Source organism: Sarcophilus harrisii, chromosome 2 (assembly GCF_902635505.1).
Source record: "Sarcophilus harrisii chromosome 2, mSarHar1.11, whole genome shotgun sequence".
NCBI classification, from domain to species: Eukaryota; Metazoa; Chordata; class Mammalia; order Dasyuromorphia; family Dasyuridae; genus Sarcophilus; species Sarcophilus harrisii.
The window spans coordinates 172,819,646-172,846,210 of NC_045427.1; the positions used below are offsets into that span (position 1 = coordinate 172,819,646).

At 33.1% G+C, this 26,565-nt stretch overlaps 1 protein-coding gene across 2 annotated transcripts in view; it reads left to right on the forward strand.

The window, feature by feature from the left end:
* CSMD1 (CUB and Sushi multiple domains 1) overlaps positions 1-26,565 on the forward strand; it is a 2,563,917-nt gene that overhangs the window by 437,428 nt on the left and 2,099,924 nt on the right. For both annotated transcript variants that reach the window (XM_031949178.1, XM_031949179.1), the window contains exon 2: positions 18,271-18,487. In XM_031949178.1, coding sequence (XP_031805038.1) covers positions 18,271-18,487 — 217 coding nt within the window. The remainder of the gene's footprint in view (positions 1-18,270; positions 18,488-26,565) is intronic.

The following is a 26,565-nucleotide window of genomic DNA, read 5'->3' on the forward strand; positions in this document are numbered from 1 at the left end:
ATTACATGGTCTTTTTTGCCTCCTCATGAGATGTAATTTGTCCCATTTTAATTCCATTTCCTTCTTCTTTTAGTAGAATTGCTATTCCTCCTCTAATTTATTTTTTAAATCATCACAATAAAATCAAATTATTCCTATACTCTCTAAGTATACTTATAACAGAGATGCAAATCTCAAGAGTTAAATATATTATCTTCCCATATAGGAATATGAGCTTTTTAACTTTTAAAAGAACGTTACTCTTTCTTTTCTCTTTACCTTTTTATGCTTCTCTTGAGTTCTGTATTTGAAGGTCAAATTTTTCTACTCAGTTCTGGTCTTTTCACCAGAAATAGATGAAATTCATCCGCTTCATTGAATATCCATCTTTTTTCCCTGAAAGATGATACTCAGTTTGGCTGGATGATTGACTCTTGGCCGCAATCCAAGTTCCTTTGCCTTTTGTAATATCAGATTCCATGCCATTTGATCTTTTAAAGTGGAGGCTACTAGGTCCTGAGTAATCCTGATTGTGACTCTGATATTTGCATTGTTCCCTTTTGGCTACTTGCAATGTTTTCTCTTTTATATGATAATTCTGAAATTTAGCTATGATGTTCCTTGAAGTTTTCATTTTGTGGTCTCTTTCAGGAGATTATTTGTGAATTTTTTCAGTGGCTCTTTTACCATCTATTTCTAGGACATCTGAGCAGTTTTCCTTGATGATTTCCTAAAAAAATGATTTCTAAGCTCTTTTTTTTCCATCATGATTTTCAGGAAGTCCAATAATTCTTACAATGTCTATCCTAGATTTATTTTCCAAGTCAAATTTTTTTCATGAGTCATTTTAAATTTTCTTTCATTTTTCATCATTTTTTTGTTTTGTTTTACTGATTCTTGAAGTCTTATTGATTCATTCACTTCCATTTGTTCAATTCTAATTTTTAGTAAATTATTTTCTTAATTTAGCTTTTGTATCTCCTTTTAATTTGGCCAATTGAAATTTTATAATAAGCATTTTGTTCATTGCATTTTTTTTTTTCATTTTAGAGATTCTGTTTTTCAATGAATTGGTTTCTTTTTCATATCTATTTTGTGAGGAGTTATATTCTTTTTTTTTCATTTCATCAAGTCTATTTTTAAGGAGTTTTCTTATAATTTCAGATTTTCCTTTCCCATACCCTCTTGCAAAGATCTCATTCCCTTTCCCCATTTTTCTTCTAACTCTCTTTTAAGATCTTTTTTGAATTCTTCCAAAAGAACCTTGTGAAATGGGGAACAACTCTTATTATAATGTGTGCTTCATCTAGAGCTAGGTTATTTTTAGCATTCTCACAATTTGAAGTCTTTTCTCTTTCTCTATAAAGCTGTCTATGGTCAGAGTTCTTTTTACTTTTTTGCTCACTTTTTTCAAAGGTTGAAGTCTGCTCTTATGGCAAAGGGGCAATATTTGCTTTAGTTTTCCCTAGGTCTGACTTCCAGGGCTGGGTAAGCAAGGCAAGGTCCCATGTTCTTTTGGGCGTCAGAGGCTCACATTTTGCCTTTTTTATTATAGGCTTTTTGCAATAAATTTGCTTAAATACCAGTTTGCAATCAGGCCAAAGTAACCTAAGAGCATCATAGTAGATTCCACAGTACACTGATACAGTAGTGGCCTGGTTCTCAGCCCCAGCTCTCTGCCTTGGGGTCCCTGTGCTGTAGTCTGAGCTTGGCAGCACCTCCCCCCCTTCCCAAATGAAACAGACCTTTTCTGAATCTCTTCCAAAGTATCTTCTTCTGGAAGTTTGTTGTACTCCAAGTATTTGTGGGTTTTGTAACACCAAAATCAGGCTTAATCTTCTGTTAATTTGAGGGAAGCTTGGAGAAGGTCACAGAAAGCCATGTTTGCCTCTGCCATCTTGGCTCCACCCTTCAAAGAGTTTTTTATTATTATTATTCTTAGAGCTTTTGATTTACAAAGCATACACATGGGTAATTTTTCAACATTGACCCTTGCAAAACCTGTTCCAAATATTCCCCTCCTTCCTTCTACCCTCTCCCTCAGATGGCAGGTAGTCCGATACATGTTAAATATGTTAAAGTACATGTTAAATCCAATATATGTTCATATATTTATATAGTTATCTGGCTGCACAAGAAAAATTGGATCTAAAAAGAAAGAAAAAAATCTGAGAAGGAAAACAAAAATGCAAGCAAACAATAACAGAAAGAATGAAAATGCTATGTTGTGGTCCACACTCATTTCCCATAATTCTCTCTCTGGGTGTATATGTCTCTCTTCATTACTGGACAATTGGAACTGGTATGAATCGTCTTATTGTTGAAGATAACCATATCTATCAGAATTGACCTTTGTATAGTCTTGTTGTTGCTATGTATAATGATCTCTTGGTTATATTCATTTCACTTAGCATCAATTCATGTAAGTCTCTCCAGGTCTCTCTGAAATCATCCTGTTGGTCATTTCTTACAGAACAATAATATTCCACAACATTCATATACCACAATTTATTCAGCCATCCTCCAAATGATGAGCATCCATCCAATTTCCAGTTTCTAGCCACTATGAAAAGGGCTGACACAAACATTTTTGCATATATGAGTCCCTTTTCCTCTTTTAAGATCTCTTTGGGATATAAGCCCAGTAGAAACACTTCTGGATCAAAGGATATGCATAGTTTGATAACTTTTTGAGCATAGTTCCAAATTGCTCTCCAGAATGGTTGGATCCATCCACAGTTCCACTAACAATGTACTAGTGTCCTAGTATTCACACATCTCCTCCAATATTCATCATTATCTTTTCTTATCATCTTAGCCAATCTGAGAGGTGTGTAGTGGTACTCAGAGTTGTCTTAATTTGCATTTCTCTGATCAATAGTGATTTGGATCACCTTTTCATATGACTAGAAATAGATTCAATTTCTTCATCTGCCCTCAGAAAGTTTTTAAATAAGTTGATGAAGCATGCCTTTACTTGTATTTGCTTTTGTTTTGAAGATAAATTAACCATTCTTTTAGTTAGGTGCATTAACTAGTTGCCTTTGTTTCTTTATTGATGAGTTTCATCACAGTATTACTTAATACTGACCTAGAAAATTGTCATTGTATTTCAAAAATTGACCACAAAGATGCTATCATGAAATAAGTCTTTGGAATTCTGAATTATTTCTTTTTATTATCATATGATATACTTTTTGGAAATTACTTTGAAGAATCAAATTAACTGAATTGAAATTCAATTAATTCCTTGTATAAAACAAAAAAGTGACATGCTGAAATGGAAAAAAAGTTAATTCCTCAAGTAGGTATTGTTGGCTCACCTTTGAGAACACTAATACTATTTATAGTTCTGAAATTACAAAGAATGAACAAAGATCAGAGTATCTCAGTTATTAAAAATGGCAGGTAATTGGTGCAGTGGATTGGCTTGAAATTAGGAAGACCTGAATTCAAGTTTGGTTTTAGATTTAATTGCCATTTGACTCTGAGCAAGTCACTTAACTCCTACTTGTCTTACTTTTCTCATCTGTAAAATTCAAATCATAATAGTATTTGCCTCACAGTTTTATTGTGAAGATCAACTGAGATAATACTTGTAAAGTTTTTAGCATAGGGCCTAGTACATAGTTAGCAGTACATGTTAACTACTATTTTTATTAACCATTTAGTCAGATATGAACATGACCAAGAATCCCTTCTATAACACTTCTGTAAAGATTTTCTAAAGTATCTCTTTGAAGATTTACAGTGACAAGATGTCTTTTGTTCTTTTCTTAAACTGATCTTAAATTTTTCCTTTGACAGTTTTTTATCTATTGCTCCTAGTTCTGTCTTGTTCAGAAGTTTAGGTAATATTATGCTGCACATCTGACTTATTTTGAATACTGCTTCAGATATGTACTAGCTATGTGCCCCTGAGCAAGCCTTTTAGACTCTCTGAGTCTTACATTACTTATCCCAAAAAATGAGGATAATAATGGGACCTTCTTCACAGGGTTATCGTGAGGATCAAATGAGATAACACATGGAAAGCAATTTGCAAACCTCAAAGAACTTTACAAATGCTTATCATTTTTGTGGTTGTTGTGGTTGTTAAACAGCATAAATTGATTCTTTCTGCAAAATTCTTTATTCTAATTTGAGCCCTACAAGTATCTTAAATGTTATGCCTTAGAAATAATTTATCCTGTGAGAAGGCAGCTCTTTACAATGGATCTATTATGGTAACAACTTTGCATGGCATAGCTGATATTTACTGATGAATTTATATTTTTCCCTCTTACAAATTTATGATCATGTCTTTCCTGTTTTGATTTACTGTGAAGCAATTGCTAGATAAATGAGAAAAGCTATTTCCTTTAAAGACCTTTCAAAACCCCACAGCTTTAATATCTACTTGTTATAATGTTATTGTTAGATTTAAATTTAGTGGAAAATGGGTTACTTATTAGTTCTTTGGTTTTAAACCAGCAAATCCCTTTTATTAAATCTCTTTTATTAAGATTTAGCAAACTCCCACAAGCATTTTACAGTATTATCATGAAAGATTTAGGCTCACCGAGACCTACTGGTGTGAAATATTTATAAAAATATATAACATAGCCTGAAATAATTTTCTCTTCTCAGTTCACAATAACTATGGGGATAACACTTGTGGTAAATGTTTATACTGTTTGCAATCCTCATGAAATATTCTAGTCTTCAAAACTTTTTGAGGTTGTGTCTGTAAATCTGTATGATGTCTAAGATACAATTCAGTTCAATAGCAATTTATTCAAGTAAAGTTTATTAAGCACTAATTATGTACTAAACTCTGAGCTTGGCAAGCAGACACAAATGATAAGAATTTTCAGTTCAAATCAGTGAGCATTCATTTATCACCTGTGTTCAAGGCCTAGATGCAATATAAACAGATTGAGAAACTCAAAATCAAAAAGATAAGGAATTCAAATTTTGTCTTTTATATTTACTAACTGAATGACTCTGTAAAAGTCACTTAACTTTTTAATGCCTCAGGAGTCTCTAAGTATTTATCAATTAAGGCAGGTAAATGGAATAGTGGATAGATCAGTGAACATGGAGGCAGGAAGCCTATAATTCAAATCTGACATCAAATACTTACAACCCATGTAACTCTTAGAAAGACATTTAGTTTCTGCTATCTTAATTTCCTCAGTTGTAAAATGGAGATAATACCACCTATTGCGAGTTTATGTTGTAACTACTTTGCATAGAATAGCTGATATTTACTGATGAATTTATGTTTTTCTGTTATTAATTGCAAGCTGAAAAGTATAGAATGTATTCTTTTTACTTTGATTTTTCAATTTTATTTTCTTATCTTCAAGGTCTAGGTGATTTCACTTGCTTTTTAATAAAGTCCCACATAAAATGCCCAGTAGACATTTTAAGTTAAATATGCCCAAAAGAGATCTAATTATCTCTCCCCTCCCTCCAACTTTCTTTCCTCCTATCTTCCTATTATATTAGAATATAGCAATATTCTCACAGTTCCTCACTCTTGCAACATTAAAGTTGTTCTTGAGTCACAACTATCTAACTCCCTCTTCCCTTACATCCAAGCTATTGCAAACACCTGTAGTTTTGACCTCTGCAGCATCCCCCATGCCTACTCTCCACTACACCTCTCTAGTGTACCATTTCATCTCACACCTGAACTTTACCATCTCACATTTGAACAACTGTAATTAAATGCTACCTCAAGTTTCTCCCTACCCCAGCCTATTTTTCTTTCTGTCACTAAAGTGATTTTTACTAACACAGGTCTGATTATGCCATTCTCCTACTTCAGAAACTCCTGTGGTTCCCTATTAGGTCCATGATCAGATACAAATGCTCTGTTTGATAGTAAAAATGCTTCATAACTTAGCCTCCTCCTACCTTCCTAGTTTTCTCATGCCTTATTACCCAACGTGAACTATTCAATGATACCTGTGGCCTGGTTGTTCAACAAGCAAGATACTTCATTTCTAAGCACCAGGAATTTTATTTGCTATCCCCCTTCTCTGAAATACTATACCTCCTTAACTCTTTCCTATTGATTTAACTGTCTTCCTTTCTATGTCAATTAAAATCCCACTTTCTACAGAAGCCTTTTCTAAATCTGTTGATTCTGATGTCTTTTCTCTGTTAAGTATTTAAGGATTACTTATCCTGTATACACCTTGCTTTGTATACTTTTGTTTGCATTTATCTCCCTGATTAAATTGAAAGTTTCTTGAGGACAGGGATTTAGCTTTTGACTCTTTGCATTCTCAGGAACATAAAGTGCCAGACACATATTCTTTTTTAAAAATGTTTTATTTATTGGTTGCTTGAACTCAAGACAAGGCCGTTAATGAAGTGTAATGAATTTTCCCCTTAAATTTGCATACATAGTTGATTGACGATGTTCTCTAAAATCTATAAAGATGTAAAACAATACCATCAAGAACAAATATGAACAAAAAAGTTTCATAGCTATAATGAAGACTAACAAAGTGACAGCTTGAGTGTTATATTCAAAATCTTGCATTGTTGAAAGATTCAAGATGTTGGGTATATTCTCTATGGAAGAAAATGATCTAGCAACTCATAATAGAGAAGGTAGGGGTTGAAGTGAACATTTCACACTGATGTGAAAATAAATCTATCAAACAAACTTTTTTCTAACTTTATATACACACAAACACCTGAAATTATATGTACATACATATATATAAACATACATGTACATTACACATATGTATGAGATATAATAAATATCTAAGAATAAAAAAAAGAGATTAACAATTATTTAAAAGAATTATAAAAAAGGGCTTTCCTGATGCAGATATATTACAGGAATCAGTAGGCCTATGATATATTTGATTTATTATCTATGGAGGATTTATGAGAAGATATAGGCAACACACAGTTTGATAAGAGTGTAGAGAGGTTTTCATGTGCATCACTGGAGGGGATATTGCTATATTTATGAACTTACACATTCTTTTTTAAAAATTTCAATAGTATTTTAATTTTTTCATTTGCATATAAAGATAGTTTTCAACATGAATATTGATACTAAAATCTTAAATAAGATATTAGCAAAAAGACTACAGAAAATCATCTCCAAGATAATACACTATGATCAAGTAGGATTTATACCAGGAATGCAGGGCTGGTTCAATATTAGGAAAACTATCAATATAATTGGCCATGTTAATAACCAAATTAACAAAAACCATATGATCATCTCAATAGATGCAGAAAAAGCATTTGATAAAATCCAACATCCATTCCTATTAAAAACACTTGAGAGTATAGGAATAAATGGACTTTTCCTTAAAATAATCAGCAGCATCTATTTAAAACAATCAGTAAGCATCATATGTAATGGAGACAAACTGCAACCATTCCCAATAAGATCTGGAGTGAAACAAGGTTGCCCACTATCACCGTTACTATTTCATATTGTATTAGAAACGCTAGCTATAGCAATAAGAGCTGAGAAAGAGATTAAAGGAATAAGAATAGGCAATGAGGAAGCCAAATTATCACTCTTTGCCGATGACATGATGGTATACTTAGAGAACCCCAGAGATTCTGCTAAAAAGTTATTAGAAATAATCCACAACTTTAGCAAAGTTGCTGGTTATAAAATAAACCCACATAAGTCATCAGCATTCTTATATATCACTAACAAAATCCAACAGTCAGAGTTACAAAGAGAAATTCCATTTAAAGTAACTACTGATAATATAAAATATTTAGGAATCTATCTGACAAGGGAAAATCAGACATTTTATGAGCAAAATTACAGACCACTTTTCACACAAATTAAGTCTGATCTAACCAATTGGAAAAATATTAAATGCTCTTGGATAGGGCGAGCAAATATAATAAAGATGACAATATTACCTAAACTAATCTATTTATTTAGCGCTATACCAATCAGACTCCCAAAAAACTATTTTAATGACCTAGAAAAAATAACAACAAAGTTCATATGGAAAAACAAAAGGTCAAGAATTTCAAGGGAATTAATGAAAAAAAAATCAAATGATGGTGGCTTAGCTGTACCAGATCTAAAATTATATTATAGAGCAGCAGTTACCAAAACTATTTGGTATTGGCTAAGGAATAGATTAGTTGATCAGTGGAATAGATTAGGTTCAAGGGATAAAACAGTCAACAAATATAGCAACCTAGTCTTTGACAAACCCAAAGATCCCAGCTTTTGGGATAAGAACTTACTGTTTGATAAAAATTGCTGGGAAAATTGGAAACTAATATGGCAGAAACTAGGCATTGATCCATACTTAACACCGTACACCAAGATAAGGTCAAAATGGGTTCATGACCTAGGCATAAAGAATGAAATTATTAATAAATTAGAGGAACACAGGATAGTTTACCTCTCAGACCTGTGGAAGGGGAAGGTCTTTATGACCAAAGCAGAACTAGAGATCATTACTGATCACAAAATAGAAAATTTCGATTATACCAAACTGAAAAGTTTTTGTACAAACAAAACTAATGCAGACAAGATTAGAAGGGAAGCAATAAACTGGGAAAATATTTTTACAGTCAAAGGTTCTGATAAAGGCCTCATTTCCAAAATATATAGAGAATTAACTCTAATTTATAAAAAATCAAGCCATTCTCCAATTGAAAAATGGTCAAAGGATATGAACAGACAATTCTCAGATGAAGAAATTGAAACTATTTCTAGTCATATGAAAAGATGCTCCAAGTCATTATTAATCAGAGAAATGCAAATTAAGACAACTCTAAGATACCACTACACACCTGTCAGATTGGCTAAGATGACAGGAAAAAATAATGATGATTGTTGGAGGGGATGCGGGAAAACTGGGACATTGATGCATTGTTGGTGGAGTTGTGAACGAATCCAACCATTTTGGAGAGTAGTTTGGAACTATGCTCAAAAAGTTATCAAACTGTGCATACCCTTTGATCCAGCAGTGTTACTACTGGGATTATATCCCAAAGAGATTATAAAGAAGGGAAAGGGACCTGTATGTGCACGAATGTTTGTGGCAGCCCTTTTTGTAGTGGCTAAAAACTGGAAACTGAATGGATGTCCATCAGTTGGAGAATGGCTGAATAAATTGTGGTATATGAACATTATGGAATATTACTGTTCTGTAAGAAATGACCAACAGGATGATTTCAGAAAGGCCTGGAGAGACTTACACGAACTGATGCTGAGTGAAATGAGCAGGACCAGGAGATCATTATATACTTCAACAACAATACTATATGATGACCAGTTCTGATGGACCAGGCCATCCTCAGCAACGAGATCAACCAAATCATTTCTAATGGAGCAGTAATGAACTGAACTAGCTATGCCCAGAAAAAGAACTCTGGGAGATGACTAAAAACCATTACATTGAATTCCCAATCCCTATATTTATGCACACCTGCATTTTTGATTTCCTTCACAAGCTAATTGTACAATATTTCAGAGTCTGATTCTTTTTGTACAGCAAAATAATGTTTTGGTCGTGTATACTTATTGTGTATCTAATTTATATTTTAATATATTTAACATCTACTAGTCATCCTGCCATCTAGGGGAGGGGGTGGGGGGGGTAAGAGGTGAAAAATTGGAACAAGAGGTTTGGCAATTGTTAATGCTGTAAAGTTACCCATGTATATATCCTGTAAATAAAAGGCTATTAAAAAAAAAAAAAAGAATCTGAGTTCCAAATTTTTCCTCCCTCCCTCCCTTATGTATCCCCACTTCAAGACACAAGCAATCTGTTATAGGTTATACATATTATTGTCATTTTAATCATGCAAATGTTCCTTTCTCTCCCTTCTCATGACCACTGTACTAGTGAGGGTCCTCATTACTTCTTCTCCACACTACAACAACCTCCTTTTAATTGGTTTTGCTGCTTCAAATATTTCCCTTCTTCAATTCATCTTATACTCTGGTGTCAGTGATTTTTTTTATTATGTCTTTTTATTGACAAAATATATGCATGGGTAATTTTTCAACATTGACCCTTGAAAAAACTTCTGTTCCAACTTTTCCCCTCCTTCCCTCTATCTCTTCCCCTAGACAGCAAGTAGTACCATATATGTTAAATATTTTAAAGTGTATGTTAACTATAATATATGTATAGATATTAATACAGTTCTCTTGCTATACAAGAAAAATCAGATTTAGAAAGAAGGTAAAAATAACCTGTGAAGAAAAATAAAAACGCAAGCAAAAAATAAGTATAAGAGTATAAATGCTATGTTGTGGTCCACTCTTATTCCCCATTGTTCTTTCACTGGGTGTAGCTGGTTCTGTTCATTACCGATGAATTAGAACTGATTTGGATTCTCTCATTGTTGAAGATAGTCACTTCCATCAGCATTGATCCTCATATAGTATTGTTGTTGAAGTGTATAATGATCTCCTGGTTCTGCTCATTTCGCTTAGCATCAGTTCATGTAAGTCTCACCAAGCTTTTCTTTAGTCATCCTGCTTTTAACTTTCTTTTAAAATTATTTTAAATAATTTCCTTTTTAAAAATTATTGTAGATTTTTATTGACAGAATATATGCATAGGTAATTTTTCAACATTGACCCTTGCAATCACTTCTGTTCCAACTTTTCCCTTCCTCCCCTCCACCCCCTTGCCTACATAGCAGGAAATCTCATACATGTTAAACATATATATTGTATATCGTAAATATGTACATATTTATACAGTTCTCTTGTTGCACACACACACACACACAAAATCAGATTTAGAAAGGTAAAAATAACCTGGGAAGAAAAACTAAAATCAAGCAGTCCATACTCATTTACCAGTATCCTTTCTCTGTGTGTAGCTGGTTCTGTTCATCACTGATCAATTGGAAATGAATTGGATCTGCTGGTCATTTCTTACAGAATAATAATATTCCATAACATTCATATACCACAACTTACTCAGCCACTCTCCAAATGATGGACATCTATTCACTTTCCAGTTTCTAATCACTACAAAAAGGGCTGCCACAAACATTTTTACATGTACAGGTCCCTTTCCCTTCCTTTATATTCCTTTGGGATATAACCCAGTAGTAACACTGTTGGATCAAAGGATATGCACAGTTTGACAACTTTTTGAGTGAAGTTCCAAATTGCTTTCCAGGATGATTGGATCCATTCACAACTCTACCAACAATGCATCAATGTCCCAGTTTTCCCATATTCCCTCCAACATTCATCATAATCTTTTCCTGTCATCTTAGCCAATCTGAGAGGTATGCAGTGATATCTCATAGTTTCTTAATTTGCGTTTCTCTGATGAATAATGATTTGGAACACCTTTTCATATGGGTAGAAATAGTTTCAATTTCATCATCTGAAAATTGACTGTTCATATCCTTTGACCATTTATCAGTTGGAGAATGGCTTGATTTCTTATATATTTGAGTCAGTTGTCTATATATTTTTGGAAATGAGGCCTTTATCAGAACCTTTAACTGTAAAGATGTTTTCTCAATTTATTGCTTCCTATCTAATCTTGTCTGCATTAGTTTTGTTTGCATAAAACTTTTTTTTAACTTGATATAATCAAAATTTTCTATTTTGTGATCAATAATGATCTCTAGTTCTGCTTTGTTAACAAATTCCTTCCTCCTCTATAGCTCTGAAAGGTAAACTTTCCTATGTTCTTCTAATTTATTTATAATCTCATTCATTATGCCTAGATCATGAACCCACTTTGATCTTATCTTGGTGTATAGTGTTAAATGTGCATCAATGTCTAATTTCTGCCATACTAATTTCCTATTTTCCCAGCAGTTTTTGTCAAATAGTGAATTCTTATCCCAAAAGTTGGGGTCTTCAGGTTTGTCAAACACTAGATTGCTATAGTTATTGACTATTTTGTCCTGTGAACCTAACCCATTTCACTGATCAACTAATTTATTTCTTGGCCAATACCAAATGGTTTTGGTGACCACTGCTTTATAATATAGTTTTAAGGAGAAGCTAGGCCACCTTCATTTGATTTTTTATTAGTTTCCTTGAAATTCTTCACCTTTTGTTCTTCCAGAGAATTTTGTTGTTATTTTTCCTAGATCACTAAAATAATTTCTTGGGAGTCTGATTGGTATAGCACTAAATAAATAGATTAGTTTAGATAGTATTGTCATCTTTATTATATTTGCTTGACTTAAACAAGAGAACTATATTTCCAATTGGTTAAATCTGACTTTATTTGCGTGGGAAGTGTTTTGTAGTTTTACTCATATACTTCCTGACTTTCCCATGGCAGAGATTCCCAAATGTTTTATACTATTGACAATTATTTTAAATGGAATTTCTCTTTATATCTCTTGCTGTTGGATTTTGTTGATGATGTATAAAAATGCTGATGATTTATGTGGATTTATTTTGTATCCTGAGACTTTGCTAAATATGTGGATTATTTTAATAGTTTTTTAGTAGAATCTCTGGAGTTCTCTAATTATACTATCTTATTATCTGTAAAGAATAATAATTTGGTTTCCTGATTACCTACTCTAATTCCTTTAATTTCTTTTTCTTCTTTTATTGCTGAAGCTAGAATTTCTAATACAATATTGAATAGTAATGGTGATAGTGGGCAACATTGTTTCACTCCTGATTTCATTGGGAATGGTTCCAGTTTATCACCATTACAGATGATGCTTACTGATGGTTTCAAAAAGATGCTACTGATGATGTTAAGGAATAGTCCATTTATTCCTATACTCCTTAGTGTTTTTATTAGGAACAGGTTTTGGATTTTTTCAGATGCTTTTTCTGTATCTATTGAGATGACCATATGGTTTTTGTCAATTTGTTTATTGATATAATCAATTATGTTAATAGTTTTCCTAATATTGTATAAATCCTACTTGGTCATGGTGTAATATCCTAGAGATGATTTTCTGTAATCTTTTTGCTAATATTTTGTTTAAGGTTTTTGCATCAATGTTTATTAGGGAGATTGGTCTATAATTTTCTTTTTCTGTTTTCATCCTACCTAGTTTACTATTATTTCCATGTCTGTGTCATAAAAATAATTTGGTAGGACTCCTTCATTCCCTATTTTTTCAAATAACTTTATATAGCATTGGAATTAATTGTTCTTTAAATGTTTGGTAGAATTCACATGTAAATCCATCTGGTCCTAGGGATTTTTTCTGAGCGAGCTAATTAATAGCTTGTTCTATGTCTTTTTCTAACATGTGACTGTTTAAAAAATTTACTTATTCCTCTGTTAATTTGGGCAACTCAAATTTTTGAAGGTATTCATCCATTTCATTTATCAAATTTATTGGTATAAAGTTGGGCAAAATAGCTCGTAATTATTGCTCTAATTTCCTCTTGATTAGTGGAAAGTTTTCCCTTTTCATTTTTAAGACTAACAATTTGATTTACCTCTTTCCTTTTTCTAATCAAGTTTACCAAGAATTTATCTATTTTGTTTTTTTATTTCTTGTTTTCATAAAACCAATTCTTAGATTTATTTATTAATTCAGTAGTTTTTTTTTTACTTTAAATTTTATCAATCTCTCTTTTTATTTTTAGAATTTCAAATTCAGTGTTTGATCAGGGGTTTTTAATTTGCTTTTTTTCTATCTTTTTTAATTGCAAGCCTAATTCATTGATTTTCTCTTTCTGTATTTTATGCAAGTAGGCCTTTAAAGATCTAAAAATTTCCCTTATTACCACTTTGGCTGCATCCCACACATTTTGTTATGTTATCTCATTATTGTCCTTCTCTTGTGTGAAATTATTAATTGTGTCTACGATTTGGTGTTTCACCCAATCATCCTTTAGGATGAGATTATTTACTTTCCAATTACTTTGTGGTCTATTTTTCCCTGGCTTTATATTGAAGGTTATTTTTATTGCATCATTATCTGAAAAGGATACATTTACTATTTCTGCCTTTCTGCATTTGAATTTGAAATCTTTATGTCCTAATGAATGGTCAATTTTTATATATGTTGCATGATCTCCTGAGAAGAAAGTGTACTCCTTTCTGTCTTCATTTAGTTTTCTCCAAAAATCTATCATACCTAACCTTTCTAGTGTTCTATTTACCTCTTTAACTTCTTTCTTTTTTATTTTGTGGTTTGATTTATGTATTTCTGAGAGTGCAAGGTTGAGATTTCCCACTATTAGTGTTTTGTTGTCTATTTCTTCTTGCAGCTCACTTTATTTCTCCTTTAGGAATTTAGATGTTATACCACTTGGTGCATATATGTTTAGTAATGATATTGCTTCATTATCTATACTATCCTTTACCAAGATATAGTGCCCTTCTTTATCACTTTTAATTAGATCATTTTTTTGCTTTTGTTTGATCTGGGATCAGGGTGGCTACCTCTGCTTTTTTTTTTTTTTTTTTTTTTTTTTTTTTACTTCAACTGAAGCATAGTAGATTCTGATCCAGGCTTTTACCTTTACTTTGTATGTATAGCACTGCTTCAAATGTGTTTCCTGTAAATAACATAGGATCCTGGCTTTTAATCCAGTCTGCTATCTGCCTTTGCTCTATGGGGAAGTTTACCCAATTCACATTTATGGTTAAAATGACTAATTCTGTATTTCCTGTCATCTTGTTAACCCCATACCTTTTCCCCTTACCCCCTCCCCAGTATTAAACTTATGAGCATTACTTGCCTCATGCAGCCCTCCCTATTTAAGATCCCTCCATCCCTGTAGAGTCCCTCCCCTTTTCTTAAACCTCTCCCTTTTAAATTTTGTATTCCCTTCTATTTATCCTATCCCTTCCCTTTTTGCTTTTCCCTACCACTTTTCAAGTAGGTGTAAGAAGTTTCTCTTTAAACTGAATATGTCCAATATTTTCTCTTTGAGCCAATTCTGATGAGAGTAAGATTCACACTATGTTCATCCCTCTCCCTTTATTCCTTCAGATATAATAAATTTCCTTTGCCTCTTCATGAGATATAGTACCTCCACTTTTCCCTTTTTCTGGTACAATTTCCTTTCCACCTCAAGATCATTTTTTATATTGGAACAATAAACCAAATTATATATGTACTTTTTATGGATACCCATAACAAAAATACAGTTTTCAAGAATTCTTTTTACCTTTTTATGCTTCTCTTGAGTCCTATATTTGGAGGTCAAACTTTTTATTTAGCTCTGTTATTATTATTATTTTTTTTTTTTGGTCAGAAATAAATGGAATTCACCTATTTCCTTGAATGTCCATCTTCTTCCCTATGGGGAAAAATGCTCATTTTGGCTGGGTAAGTTATTCTTGGCTGCATACCACTTTGCTTTACCTTTCAAAATACCAGGTACCAGGTCCTTTGATTCTTTATTGTGGATGCTGCTATATCCTGAGTAATCCTTATTGTGGTTCCTTGGTATTTGAATTGTTTTTTTCTGTATGCTTTCCTTGGTCTGATAGTTCTGGAATTTAGCCATAATATTTCTTGGAGTTTTAATTTTGGGATCTCTTTCTGTAAGTGACTGATGAATTCTCTGAATGTCTACTTTACCTTCTGATTCTATGACATATTAGCAGTTCTCTTTGATTATTTCCTGAAAAATAGTGTCTAGGCTCTTTTTTTTAATCATAATTTTAAGGGAGCCCAATATTCCTGAGATTATCTCTCCTAGATCTGTTTTCCAGGTCTGTTGTTTTTCCAAGTACATATTTAACATTTTTTCTATTTTTTAATTTTTTTTTTTTATTTTGCTTGACTTATTCTTTGTGTCTCCTCAAGTCATTCATTTCCACTTGATCAATTCTGATTTATTTTCTTCATTTGCTTTTTTAATTTCTTTTTGTAATTGTCCAGTTGAATTTTTAAATGAGTCATTCTGTTTTATGGAATTTTTTTTCCATTTCACCAATTTTATTTTTTAAAGAGTTAGTTTCTTTTTTCCAGTTCACAAATTCTGTATTTCAGGGAGTTGTTTTCTTTTTCCACTCTGTCTTTTAATGAGTTACATGCCTTACCTACACCCTATTGCAAAGCTTCCCTTTCCTTTCCCCATTTTTCTTCTAGGTTTCTTTTAAAATTCTTTTTAATTTCTTCTATGAGAGACTTATGTGATGGGGACCAGATCATATCTACTTTTAGATTTTCATCTAGAGACAAACTGTTTTTAGTCTCTTCAGGATTCTAAATCTGCTCTCTTTTAGTATAGAAGCTATCTAGAGTTAGAGCCTGCTTTGTCTTTTTACTCATTTTAAAAACAAAAACCGCTGTGGTCTGCTTATAGGACAATGAGGTATTTCCAAGCTGCCTCTACAGACAACAGGAAGTGGCAATTAAGTGGCAGTGTGATAGCAATGGCTGCACTTGGATTAGCAGTTGCGAGCTGAGATCATTCTGAGTTCTTCTTAGTGCTGGGTGGCTGTGCCCAGATTCCTGAGAGACTCTAGCATTTTGGGGTTATAGACTTTACCCTTTGGGTTTATAGCTTCTCTGGTGATCTATTGGCTTATTGCCAGGGTAAAGTAGCTGACAGTGTGGTAGAGTTCTCCCCACAGATTTTCCTTGGGGAAAGACTACATCCCACCCCCTTTGGGTCTGCTCAGCATGAACTGTTCTCCATGCTCTCACTGCCTATCTGCCTGAGTCTGTGCCTGGCCTAGCCCCATTCTGTCCCCATGCATGAGCAAAAACAGACCTTTTCTAGTGAATTTTGAGATTATCTTCTGTTGGTAATGTGTTGTATTTCTAATATTTGTGGGTTCTGACAGTCAAGCACTCATTCAGAGGCTGAATTTACTAAATAATGTGAGGGAAGCAGGAAAGCTCAGAAAAATGCATGTGTCCCCTCTGCCATCTTGGCTCCATTCACCAGTGATTTTGAAATTACACATTCTTTAAAATATCTTCCTTAGTGCCTAGTTAATTGCTTTACCTATTTTAGGAGTTGATGTGTTAAACACTTCACGGCTATTGTTAAATTGATATATGTCAGTTAATCATTTCCTCATTATAGTTACAATTCATACCATTTCCACTGTTGTTTATTATTTTTTACTTATGTCCAACTCTTCCCAACCCTATTTGGGATTTTCTTGACAAAGATATAGTAGTGGTGGGGGCAACTGGGTGGTGTAGTAGATACAGCACCAGCTCTGAATTCAGGAGGACCTGAGTTCAAATCTGGTCTCAGACATTTAACACTTCCTGGCTGTGTGACCCTAGGCAAGTCACTTAACCTCAAATGCTTTAGTAAAAAAAAGATATAGTAGTGGTTTATCATTTCCTTCTCTAGCTTATTTTACAGATGTGTAAACCAAAGCAAAAAGAGTGATTTTCCTAGGTCACACAACAAATGGGTATATGAGATCATATTTAAACTCAATATGAGTTTTCCCTATTTCAGGCCTAATGTGCTATGCCATCTACCTGGCCTGTTTTTACCATACAGTTTGAAAATGTATTACATATTTTTCTGTATTATATTGAATGCGTATACATCCAAGGTTATGAATCATCTTATACTAAATTTTTATTTAATTAATTGCTTTAAATTAATTAATATCAACAACTATCTTTTCTAATGCATTGAGCTAAATGGGGAGGCTACATACAAAGAGAAGGAAAATATATTATTCATTATAACTAATGATCCTAAAGTTGAGTAAATGACTTTTTGGGTTGGATGGGATAATATTCTCATTCAGGACTCTCAACACTATTAGTGTGAAGATTTTGAACTCAATGCTTGCTAATAAACTTTCAAGTTTTGAGGAATATATGAATTTAAAGGTTTTGTTTCTACATTTTTATTTATTATTTCCTTCTCTCCCTTTCCCCATGCCTTTTGTGTGCTTTCATCCTTATATCCTAGAATTCTTAGTGACGAGTAGCATTGTAATCTTGAATTAAGTAATAACTATATAATAAAATCAGAATTTAAATCTCATTAAACTAGTGGGTTAAAAGATATATGTAATATTAAGAACTTGGATTCAAATTTTGTTTCTTATACTTAATAGCTATGCCACCCTAGTGAAATCACTTGACTTTTATGCTCCTGAGGCAATTTTCCAAGCCATACTATGCTAAAGATAGATTACTGGGGGAAATTCACACACATTTCTTATACGAAGTTAAACTTTAAGATCCTTCTATAACTATAAATATTGGTTACAATACGGTTACAATATAGTTACATTAAGCTAAATAAAACAATTGAAACATAAAAATAAAAAAAGTCATATAAATGGGCTGTAATTGATGTGGGTCTTTATTTTTATTCTTCTGTTTTTTTTTTTTTCTTTGTTTTGTTTTTGGCTTTTGGATTTTTTTTAGGTCAAAACTGTGGAGGATTAGTCCAAGGTCCCAATGGCACTATTGAAAGTCCAGGATTTCCTCATGGCTATCCAAACTATGCCAACTGCACATGGATCATTATTACTGGAGAACGGAACAGAATACAGTTGTCATTTCATACATTTGCTCTTGAAGAAGATTTTGATATTTTATCGATTTATGATGGACAGCCACAGCAGGGCAATTTAAAAGTCAGGTAATGTACACCTACCTATATTTTCCCTTTTGGTATCAACTATTGGGCATCTATGTGATATTATTTTGTTTTGCTTCATGTTAAAAAAAACAATTAAAATTTTTCTTTTAAAATTCTAAAAAAATTTTTTCTTTGTTTTTCTATAACAAGTGTCAGTTATAAAAGAGAAGCCATTCATACAAAAAGCTGCCAGAACACTGCCATTCCTTGGTTTAAGCTGTCAGAATTTAAAACCCAAAATTAACAATATCAGAAGTAAGATAATTGCTTATACATTATTGCTTATATATATTTTTCCCCTGGTTTGAAGTGTTTTTTTTTCCTAGTAAACAAAATATAAATATTGTCAAGACAATTGAAAAAAATGTATTTAACATGGTTTTATTTTTAGGTAAATTTTGAGTGAGTAGGAAAAAAAAACAGATAATTGCATAAATTGAAGTGCTATGTTTTACCAGAAGAAATTAGAAGGAAGGAGAAGTTGCCAAGGAACTGGCTTTAGTTTGAAATGGCTTTTCTTTAACCATACCTAGGATCTTCTTTTCTATTCTATCCTTCATGGTATCCATTTTTTGTTTGGATTCTAAAACCTTTAACTTGAGATAACCTCTTGGATTTACTATTAATAAAGAAAGGTTATGAATCTCAGACCACATTACATCCATTTTTCTTTCAGCAAAATGCTCCATTTTAAATTTAAATATCCTCCTATTTTAGAGGGAGTAGTCTAAACTTTTAACCTCTTGTTTGAAAGAGAATTCTTGAGATTTGCTTTAATTACTGAATTTGTAGGAAATCAGTGTGGACTGTATAGAAATCCTTTGGTTCAAAAGGGGAATTGATACTGGACAAGCTTAATTGTACTGACTAGGTAAGGACATAGTTATTGATATTTTGCCTGAGTATTTCATAGAAAAGACAATAGTGGATGGACATATAATATAATTTATTAATGATGATATAGTATAGGAAAAGAATATTAATAATGGGTCAGAAAAGATAAAGTCCTAATAAATGATACTGAAAAGTATATAGCTATTAAGTTTCATTCCTATTAGTTATTGAAAATGATATGTAATTTTTGTCTTAGCAATTTTTAGTATATTTTAAAATAATGACTATTTACTTGTAATTTTCTTTAGAGCCTTCCAGTTTTTCCTAGGTCATATTAAAATTTGGCTTATTTTAACATTAAGAAAAGTTGGCTTAGCTCTATTGAAATAGAATTTCTTTACATTTCTTTGTTTGACCTCAAACAAATAGAACATTTTTTTTTTGAGGGAGATGTCTCATGTCATTCTTTTGCTTAATGAAATTTGGAGTCTTTGTTCGGACTCCTTTCACATATGATTTGGACCTGTTTGCAGAACCTTGATGTGGTTCTTTCCAGACATTAAATTCTGATATGCATCACTTTGGTTCCCTTTTCTAAATCTTACGTTGTATTATTCACTCATTCAACTAGCAAATGGCATATAGTTGTGGGAGGAACAGGGAACGCTAGAAAAGGGAACACGATAATATAGTAAATTTGTTTGATAGGCATTCTCTCCAAAAGCTCCTAATCCATTATTATCCATTTCCTAGTGGAAATATTCTCTAATTAGAACCTAGTTACCATTCCCTTAATTTTAGTCCATTCAGCTTTCCACTTTGAAGCATTATTATAGTGATAAGCAAGTGGAGTATTCTTTACATTATATATACAAAAAAATTCTATGGACTAGGATTTCTGCCATCCCCCTACATAATCCTTCATCTGTTATGCAGCACCAATTAGTCAGAAAACAACTAGAGAAACTGAGGGAAGCTTATAGTCATTAGAAGGTAGTTGTTTTTTTTTTTTCTTTTTATGTGGTTATATCTCTGTTTTGAGGGGATCTTAAAAACAATAATACTATATGTGTGTGTGAAGTCATTGCTCCCATTTACTTACTAATTATAATAGAAAAAGCAAGTAATCCTAAAAAAGACTACTGGGGATAATAATAAAAATAAAAAAAAAAACCTGGATTGCTATTTTTTTTCCTAACTGACATCATATATTTTCTAAGATGAATGATAAAGATGTACCCAGTGAATTTTTAGTCTTAATATAATTGCTTGAGTTGCTTTATGTTTCTGGTTCATTTCCTCATGAACACTTTTAGCCATGGTACATATCTTCTCTTTTTAATTTTGATTTTATAAACTCCTTCCTCCTCAACCTCTTTTTCTGTTTATATTGTTGAATCCTGTGGGTGCATGTAAATTCTTTGAGAATGAATATTTGTGAATTATTTTATTATTTATATTATTAAATTATTAAGTGATTTTTAATAATGATCACTCTGAATAGTACTTCCTTTGTTATAAATATATTTTGGCTAATAAAAGCTAATTAATTTATGATTTTTCTTACAATAAAAAAGAAAGAATGATGGATGATTTGAAATATAACTAAGAATGTGTATATGTACATATTTTAATTCAAACATTGCACGTTTTCAGTATTATAAATCAATTAAAGGGTGAATAACTTGTATTGCATCAAATTCTAATCAATTTTGAGGGTAAGGGCTAAAATCAAATTACTATTTATTTTTACATTATTCCTTTGAACGGTTCTTCATTTCTCAAATACAATTAAGTTACAGCACTTAAACTAGTGCTGAAATTCAATAAGATGATGCTTTTTTTGATAGGATTGATGTCCCAAGTCCTTGGTATATTGAGCTTGCATAAGAGTTATTATTGGTCATATTTCATTGTTGATTTGTGCTATAACAAAAAGTTATTTTTTATTTTAAATATGGGTCCTTCGTCAAAATTATATTGAGAGTTTTCTAGGCAATTTGAACATTAACAATGGAGAGGATCATAAAGACATAAAATAAGAGAATTATCCATGAATATATGGAGAATGGATTATATTCCAACTGTTTACTTGAATTTTTGTGTTATCAGATATCAACTCCATATATCCCTACTTAGTGGAAGAATGGGAATTGTTCTAAATATGTCATTTGCTAGTTGAATGAGACTTAGGATTTAGAAAAGGGAACCAAAGTGATGCATAACAGAACTTAATGTTTGTGAAGAACCCCATCAATGTCCTGTTAAACTGAAGTTGCTTTGAGATTTCTAAGTGGCAATAAGTGCATATTTCTAAACCATAATGATCCAGTTGACATTTTGATATTTTAAAGCATTTCTACCTTAAAAATAAAGATTATTTATTTCCCAGAACTCAAATAAAATAAAACAAAACAAAACAAAAAACCCTTTAAAACTGAAATTCTGCCTTTGTCATTGTGGCTTTCTCTGATGTACAGTGTAAGTTCTTAATTTTTAAAATTACAAGTTGAGCCTGCACCATAAGATGAAAGTCTGATTTTCCAGCATTTGACAAAAAAATAAATCAGAGACTGGCTTATCAGCAATAATTTCAATCAATATTAAAGGTAGATAATTAGCTATTGATCCATTTGTTTCTGATTAAGCTAAAATTAGGAATACTGTTCTACTGGTTTTCGGGAGCTCCTTTGTTTTTTTCTTCTAGGGATAATTGATGTAAACACTGAGGGGATAATATTTTTAGCAGTTATAATAGACTTTTTTTTTTCAAATTTTGAGGGTCACTCTGACAGAGGATGTACAACTTTGGATTCCCACACACTACTTGAATCATTTCAGGATCCAGTTCGCCTGCAGGTGAATTGCTATTATGGTTTAAAATCACTCTGGAGTAGCTAGATGACAGAGTGGGTAGAGTACCAGACCTGGAGTCAGCAGGACCTTGTTGAGGACCATGCCTAAGTGTGAAACCCTGAAAGCCTGTGAAGGGTTAAAGGTTAAAGGGGACTGTATCATTAATGATGGGTTGGTTCTTCAAAAGCCTCCACAGCTGGGAATCATAACATTTGGAGGAATTGTAAATCAGCCTTTTCTGATGCAGATGTTGCTTGTGAATTGTGAATGAAATAAATCAGAGGCAAGAGGAAAGAGGAGAGAGGTCAGAGAATGCAACTGTCTCTCAGAGTCCTTGTATCATTATGACCCTCTCACATGAAGGGATCTATTCTGCTGGTCAGAATTAGATCCCCAGCAGCCTCGAGCTAGTGGCTTCTGTAACACCCAGCAGTTACTAGTATGCTGCTTCAGTAACAAGATCTGAGTTCAAATACAGTCTCAGACACAACACAAATTGTGTGGCCCTGGGCAACTCATTTAACCCCAATTGCCTTGCACAAAAACAGAACAAAACAACAAAAAAAAATCACCTTACTATAGATGGTAAAGAAGCATGAAAATAAAATGATTTCCAGCATTCTCTCTGGGAGGAGGAGGCTGAAGAGGAGGTTAAACTAAGGTTGCTTTGAGATTTCTAAGCAATGGCAGTAAGTGCATATTTCTAAACCATAGTGATCCGGTTGACATTTTGACATTTTTAAACATTTCTACTCTTAAGTGTATCATGAGCCAAACACTCCTGCCTAAATCTGGCATGGCCATCCTCCTGTCCCATCACTACCAGTTTCTTCTCTATCTCCTATTTCCACATATGCCAATAATATTTGAGTGTCATCTGTTTCCTTCAACTGAGGAATTCCATTGCCAAAAGCTTGTATTGTCTGGATCACTGTTGGTCATGAGATCTTAGTGATTCTCAAATGTTTCTTTAGTGTTTTAATTTTGCCATCTGTGTAGGACAGGATTTTACTGCACAAATAGATCTTTTGGTACTAGTTTATAATAGATGTACAGCAACACATATTGACTTTTTCTAACTTTTTAACTTTAAATTTCTCTTAAATATAAAAAAATACTCTGTATTTGCTAAAGTAAAGAAATACTCTGTATTTGGCAAGGTACTGTGCTAGGATTTAGTAGTAAAGTCTTTAGTCACTGGGAATCCCCAGTGGAAAGGTAAGATGCTAAAAAAATATTATTCTGTGAAGAGCTCCATAGGTTTTGCCAGATGGCTAATGGGGTCCATGACAGATAAAGTTTTAGAACACCTTTCCTAATGTTTAAGGCATATGACTTTATATTCAATCTGTTAATGTTTATATTGAATTCCCCTCACCCTGAATTCCCTATGGATTTAGGTGAGAGATTACTATATTTCATCTTTTTCTCCTTTTTGAAAATAGAATCTTACATATACTAAGTGCTAAATACATGTTTGTTGACTTAAATCAAAAAGAAATAATTGGAGAAAAGAGGAGTTAGATGAGAAAGATAGAGGATGCCAGGCTTTTGATTTCATCTGTATGGGCAATTTCACTTTAGGAAATTCTCTTAATGATAGATGCTGTCATATTCTCTACAATTTAGTTTTCTTGGGATATGGCAAGAGGAAGTAATCTGCCCCGGATATCATAGCTGGAATTTTCCAGAGACAAGACTTGAATTAAAATCTTTCTGCTTTTAAGGGCAAATCTTATATATCACCCCATATTGTCTTTTGTTATATATAATAAATAGGGCAAAACAACTAATATACCACTTATCAAATTTGTATTATTTTGGGCTTATCTGTTTATCTCCTTGGCTATTGTCAAGTTGCTTGATAGCAGGTAATTCAAATTTTTTTTCCATATAGCATCTCAAATGTCACATGTGTATGTGTGTGTGTGTGTGTGTGTGTGTGTGTGTATACACATACATATATAAAATGAAAGAGTAGTGACTATATAAAAATTCACTCTTGAAGTTACTTCTAATTATTTAGCTGTTAATAATACCTACATAATCAAGCAGAAGTTATTCACACACAAATCATTCCTTTTTAGTAGAAATATTTCTGTCATGTTAATGGTGTGATCACCATCAACTTCTGCTGTCATTGTGACACATTATGTTTGCAACAAATTTTGATTTACCCCCCTCAAATCAGGCAGTAATTGAAGCTGGTTAAATTTGATGTCAACCTCCCTGTCATCATTTTATAAGTCTACTCTGTAATTTGAAGTGAAAGCCCATTAAGAAAGAGAGGATCTCAAGCCACTGAAGAACGATGCCTGTGAAGAAAAATAAACAGAAAAGAAGTATATAAATTAGAAAGCTAAAGATGCATTATCCAATAATAATTTTTGAATCAAAGGATTGAAACAAGATCCTGCATAGTTATTTTGAGTCTTCCCTTCTACTTGATGAAGATTGCAATCAAATAATATGCAATAACAAGGATAGAGGAAATAATGTTCGAGGACTTTTGTGTAATGTTCTCTAAAATATAATGTTCTCTGGGAGCAGGTTTCTTTGGGGGATTCTAGGGGCAGCCTTTCTCTCAGTTCAGTGTAATCACTCCAAATGCAGCCAGGTATTAAAGTCCAAATCCTTTATTGTCTCTTTCCTAGTCTTGTCTCCTTTCTTGGCCTGGTTAACTTTCCTAGAGGCCTCTCTCTCTCCTTGGTTCTGAGAGCTTAAGCTGCCTTCTCTAGCTTGTGAATCTCTTTGACTGAATGCTGGCTGAGGCTCAGAGCTTCTAGTGGGCTTCTGTGTCTGGCCCTGAGAGCTTTTTGCTTATATGCTGTACACTGAGTATACATCAATCATTATATCACTAGGAAATCATTATTTGTTGTAGAATTAAATCAATGCTAAACTAGATTTAACCACTGTCTCCTCAATTCCACTTACTTAGCACCTTTTAAGAATCCTAACATCTCCTGCTTTCTTTTGTTTTTAGAACATAGGTGGTCATGACCTTCCTGACTTCTCAAGGAGGTGATCATGCCTTTCCCCCAAAAAGAAGGTGATCATGCCTTTCCTGACTGTTCAAAAATGGAGTGAAAACACCATAAAAAGGAGGTGCTCACACCCTTCCTGACTTCTCAGGAAGGGAGATGAAAACACCAAAGAAAATGGGAAATCAAATCAGATTAGCAGGTTTCTGAAGGGACTCACTCTTTAAACAGGTATACATAAATCCATCAATATAGGAGGTATTACACATAATTTCAAAAATTACATAAGCACATAGCAATACAACACAAGCTAGTACTGATGTAACAAATAACATGAATCAACATGAGGAATTATACATGTCCATAAATCCTAGAAATAGTCCACAAGGAATCTACTGTCCCTTAGTTCATGTGCCAAGAATTCAATAATTCCTACAAGTTTTGAAGTCCTGCAATAGTCTCATCTTATATTAGGGAATCCAATGATTCCTGATGGTTTTCAAGTCTTTATCAACAATTTTTCATCTCAGGGAATCCAATGATTCCTGCAGATTTTGTTCTTAGGTCTTCTCCCTTGTTTTGAGGATTTTCTCTTTTTCTGTCTCTCTCCATTGCTTGTTGGCACCCATCTGATTCCTTCTCTATCTGTAAAGATATAAGCAAATCCTTTCTCCCAAGCAGTTAACCTATCTAGTCCCTTCTATTTACCACTTTCTAAATCTCTTCTCATTACCTGGCAATTACATTGAAGCTGCTCATTATATTAGAGTTGCTCTCACTGGACACTGCCTTTCTGTTGGGTTAAATAGCCTGTATTCTCCCCAATTGTAATCCCTTTCTGCCATCTGATTGTTTTTCTACTGATTGATCATGTAATCCCTTTCTGCCATGTGATTGCTTTTCTACTGATTGATCATGCAATCCCTTTCTGCCATGTGATTGCTTTTTGGCTGATTGATCACATCAGAGTCCTGTACTTCTAAAGGTGTAACCTTGGCTGCCATGATGCCCCACCTGTCTTTTGTATGATATCTTGCAGTTGGGCCCCACCTCTCATTTCCCTGGGTCAATCTACATTCTGAGGTCCTCAGATGTACAACTTTTCCACACTGAAAATATCAACTATTCTCTCTAGAAGTCCCTTCCAAGAGGGACCCTGCCTTTCCATGTTCATCATAGTCTTCGTATAATAAGCATTTGTGCCCACTGTGGCACAGCGTCTTATGATCTTCTCTAAAGGAGCATTTTTGTGTAGTCTCCATATAATTCTTCTGCCAACTTCATTAGCATTTTCCTTAGCCAGATGTCTGGTCATTATTTCTATAGCTGCTTTTTCTCCAGTGGTTCTTGTGACAGTTGTCTGCAAACATCCCACAAAATCCGCAAAGGATTCATTGGGACTTT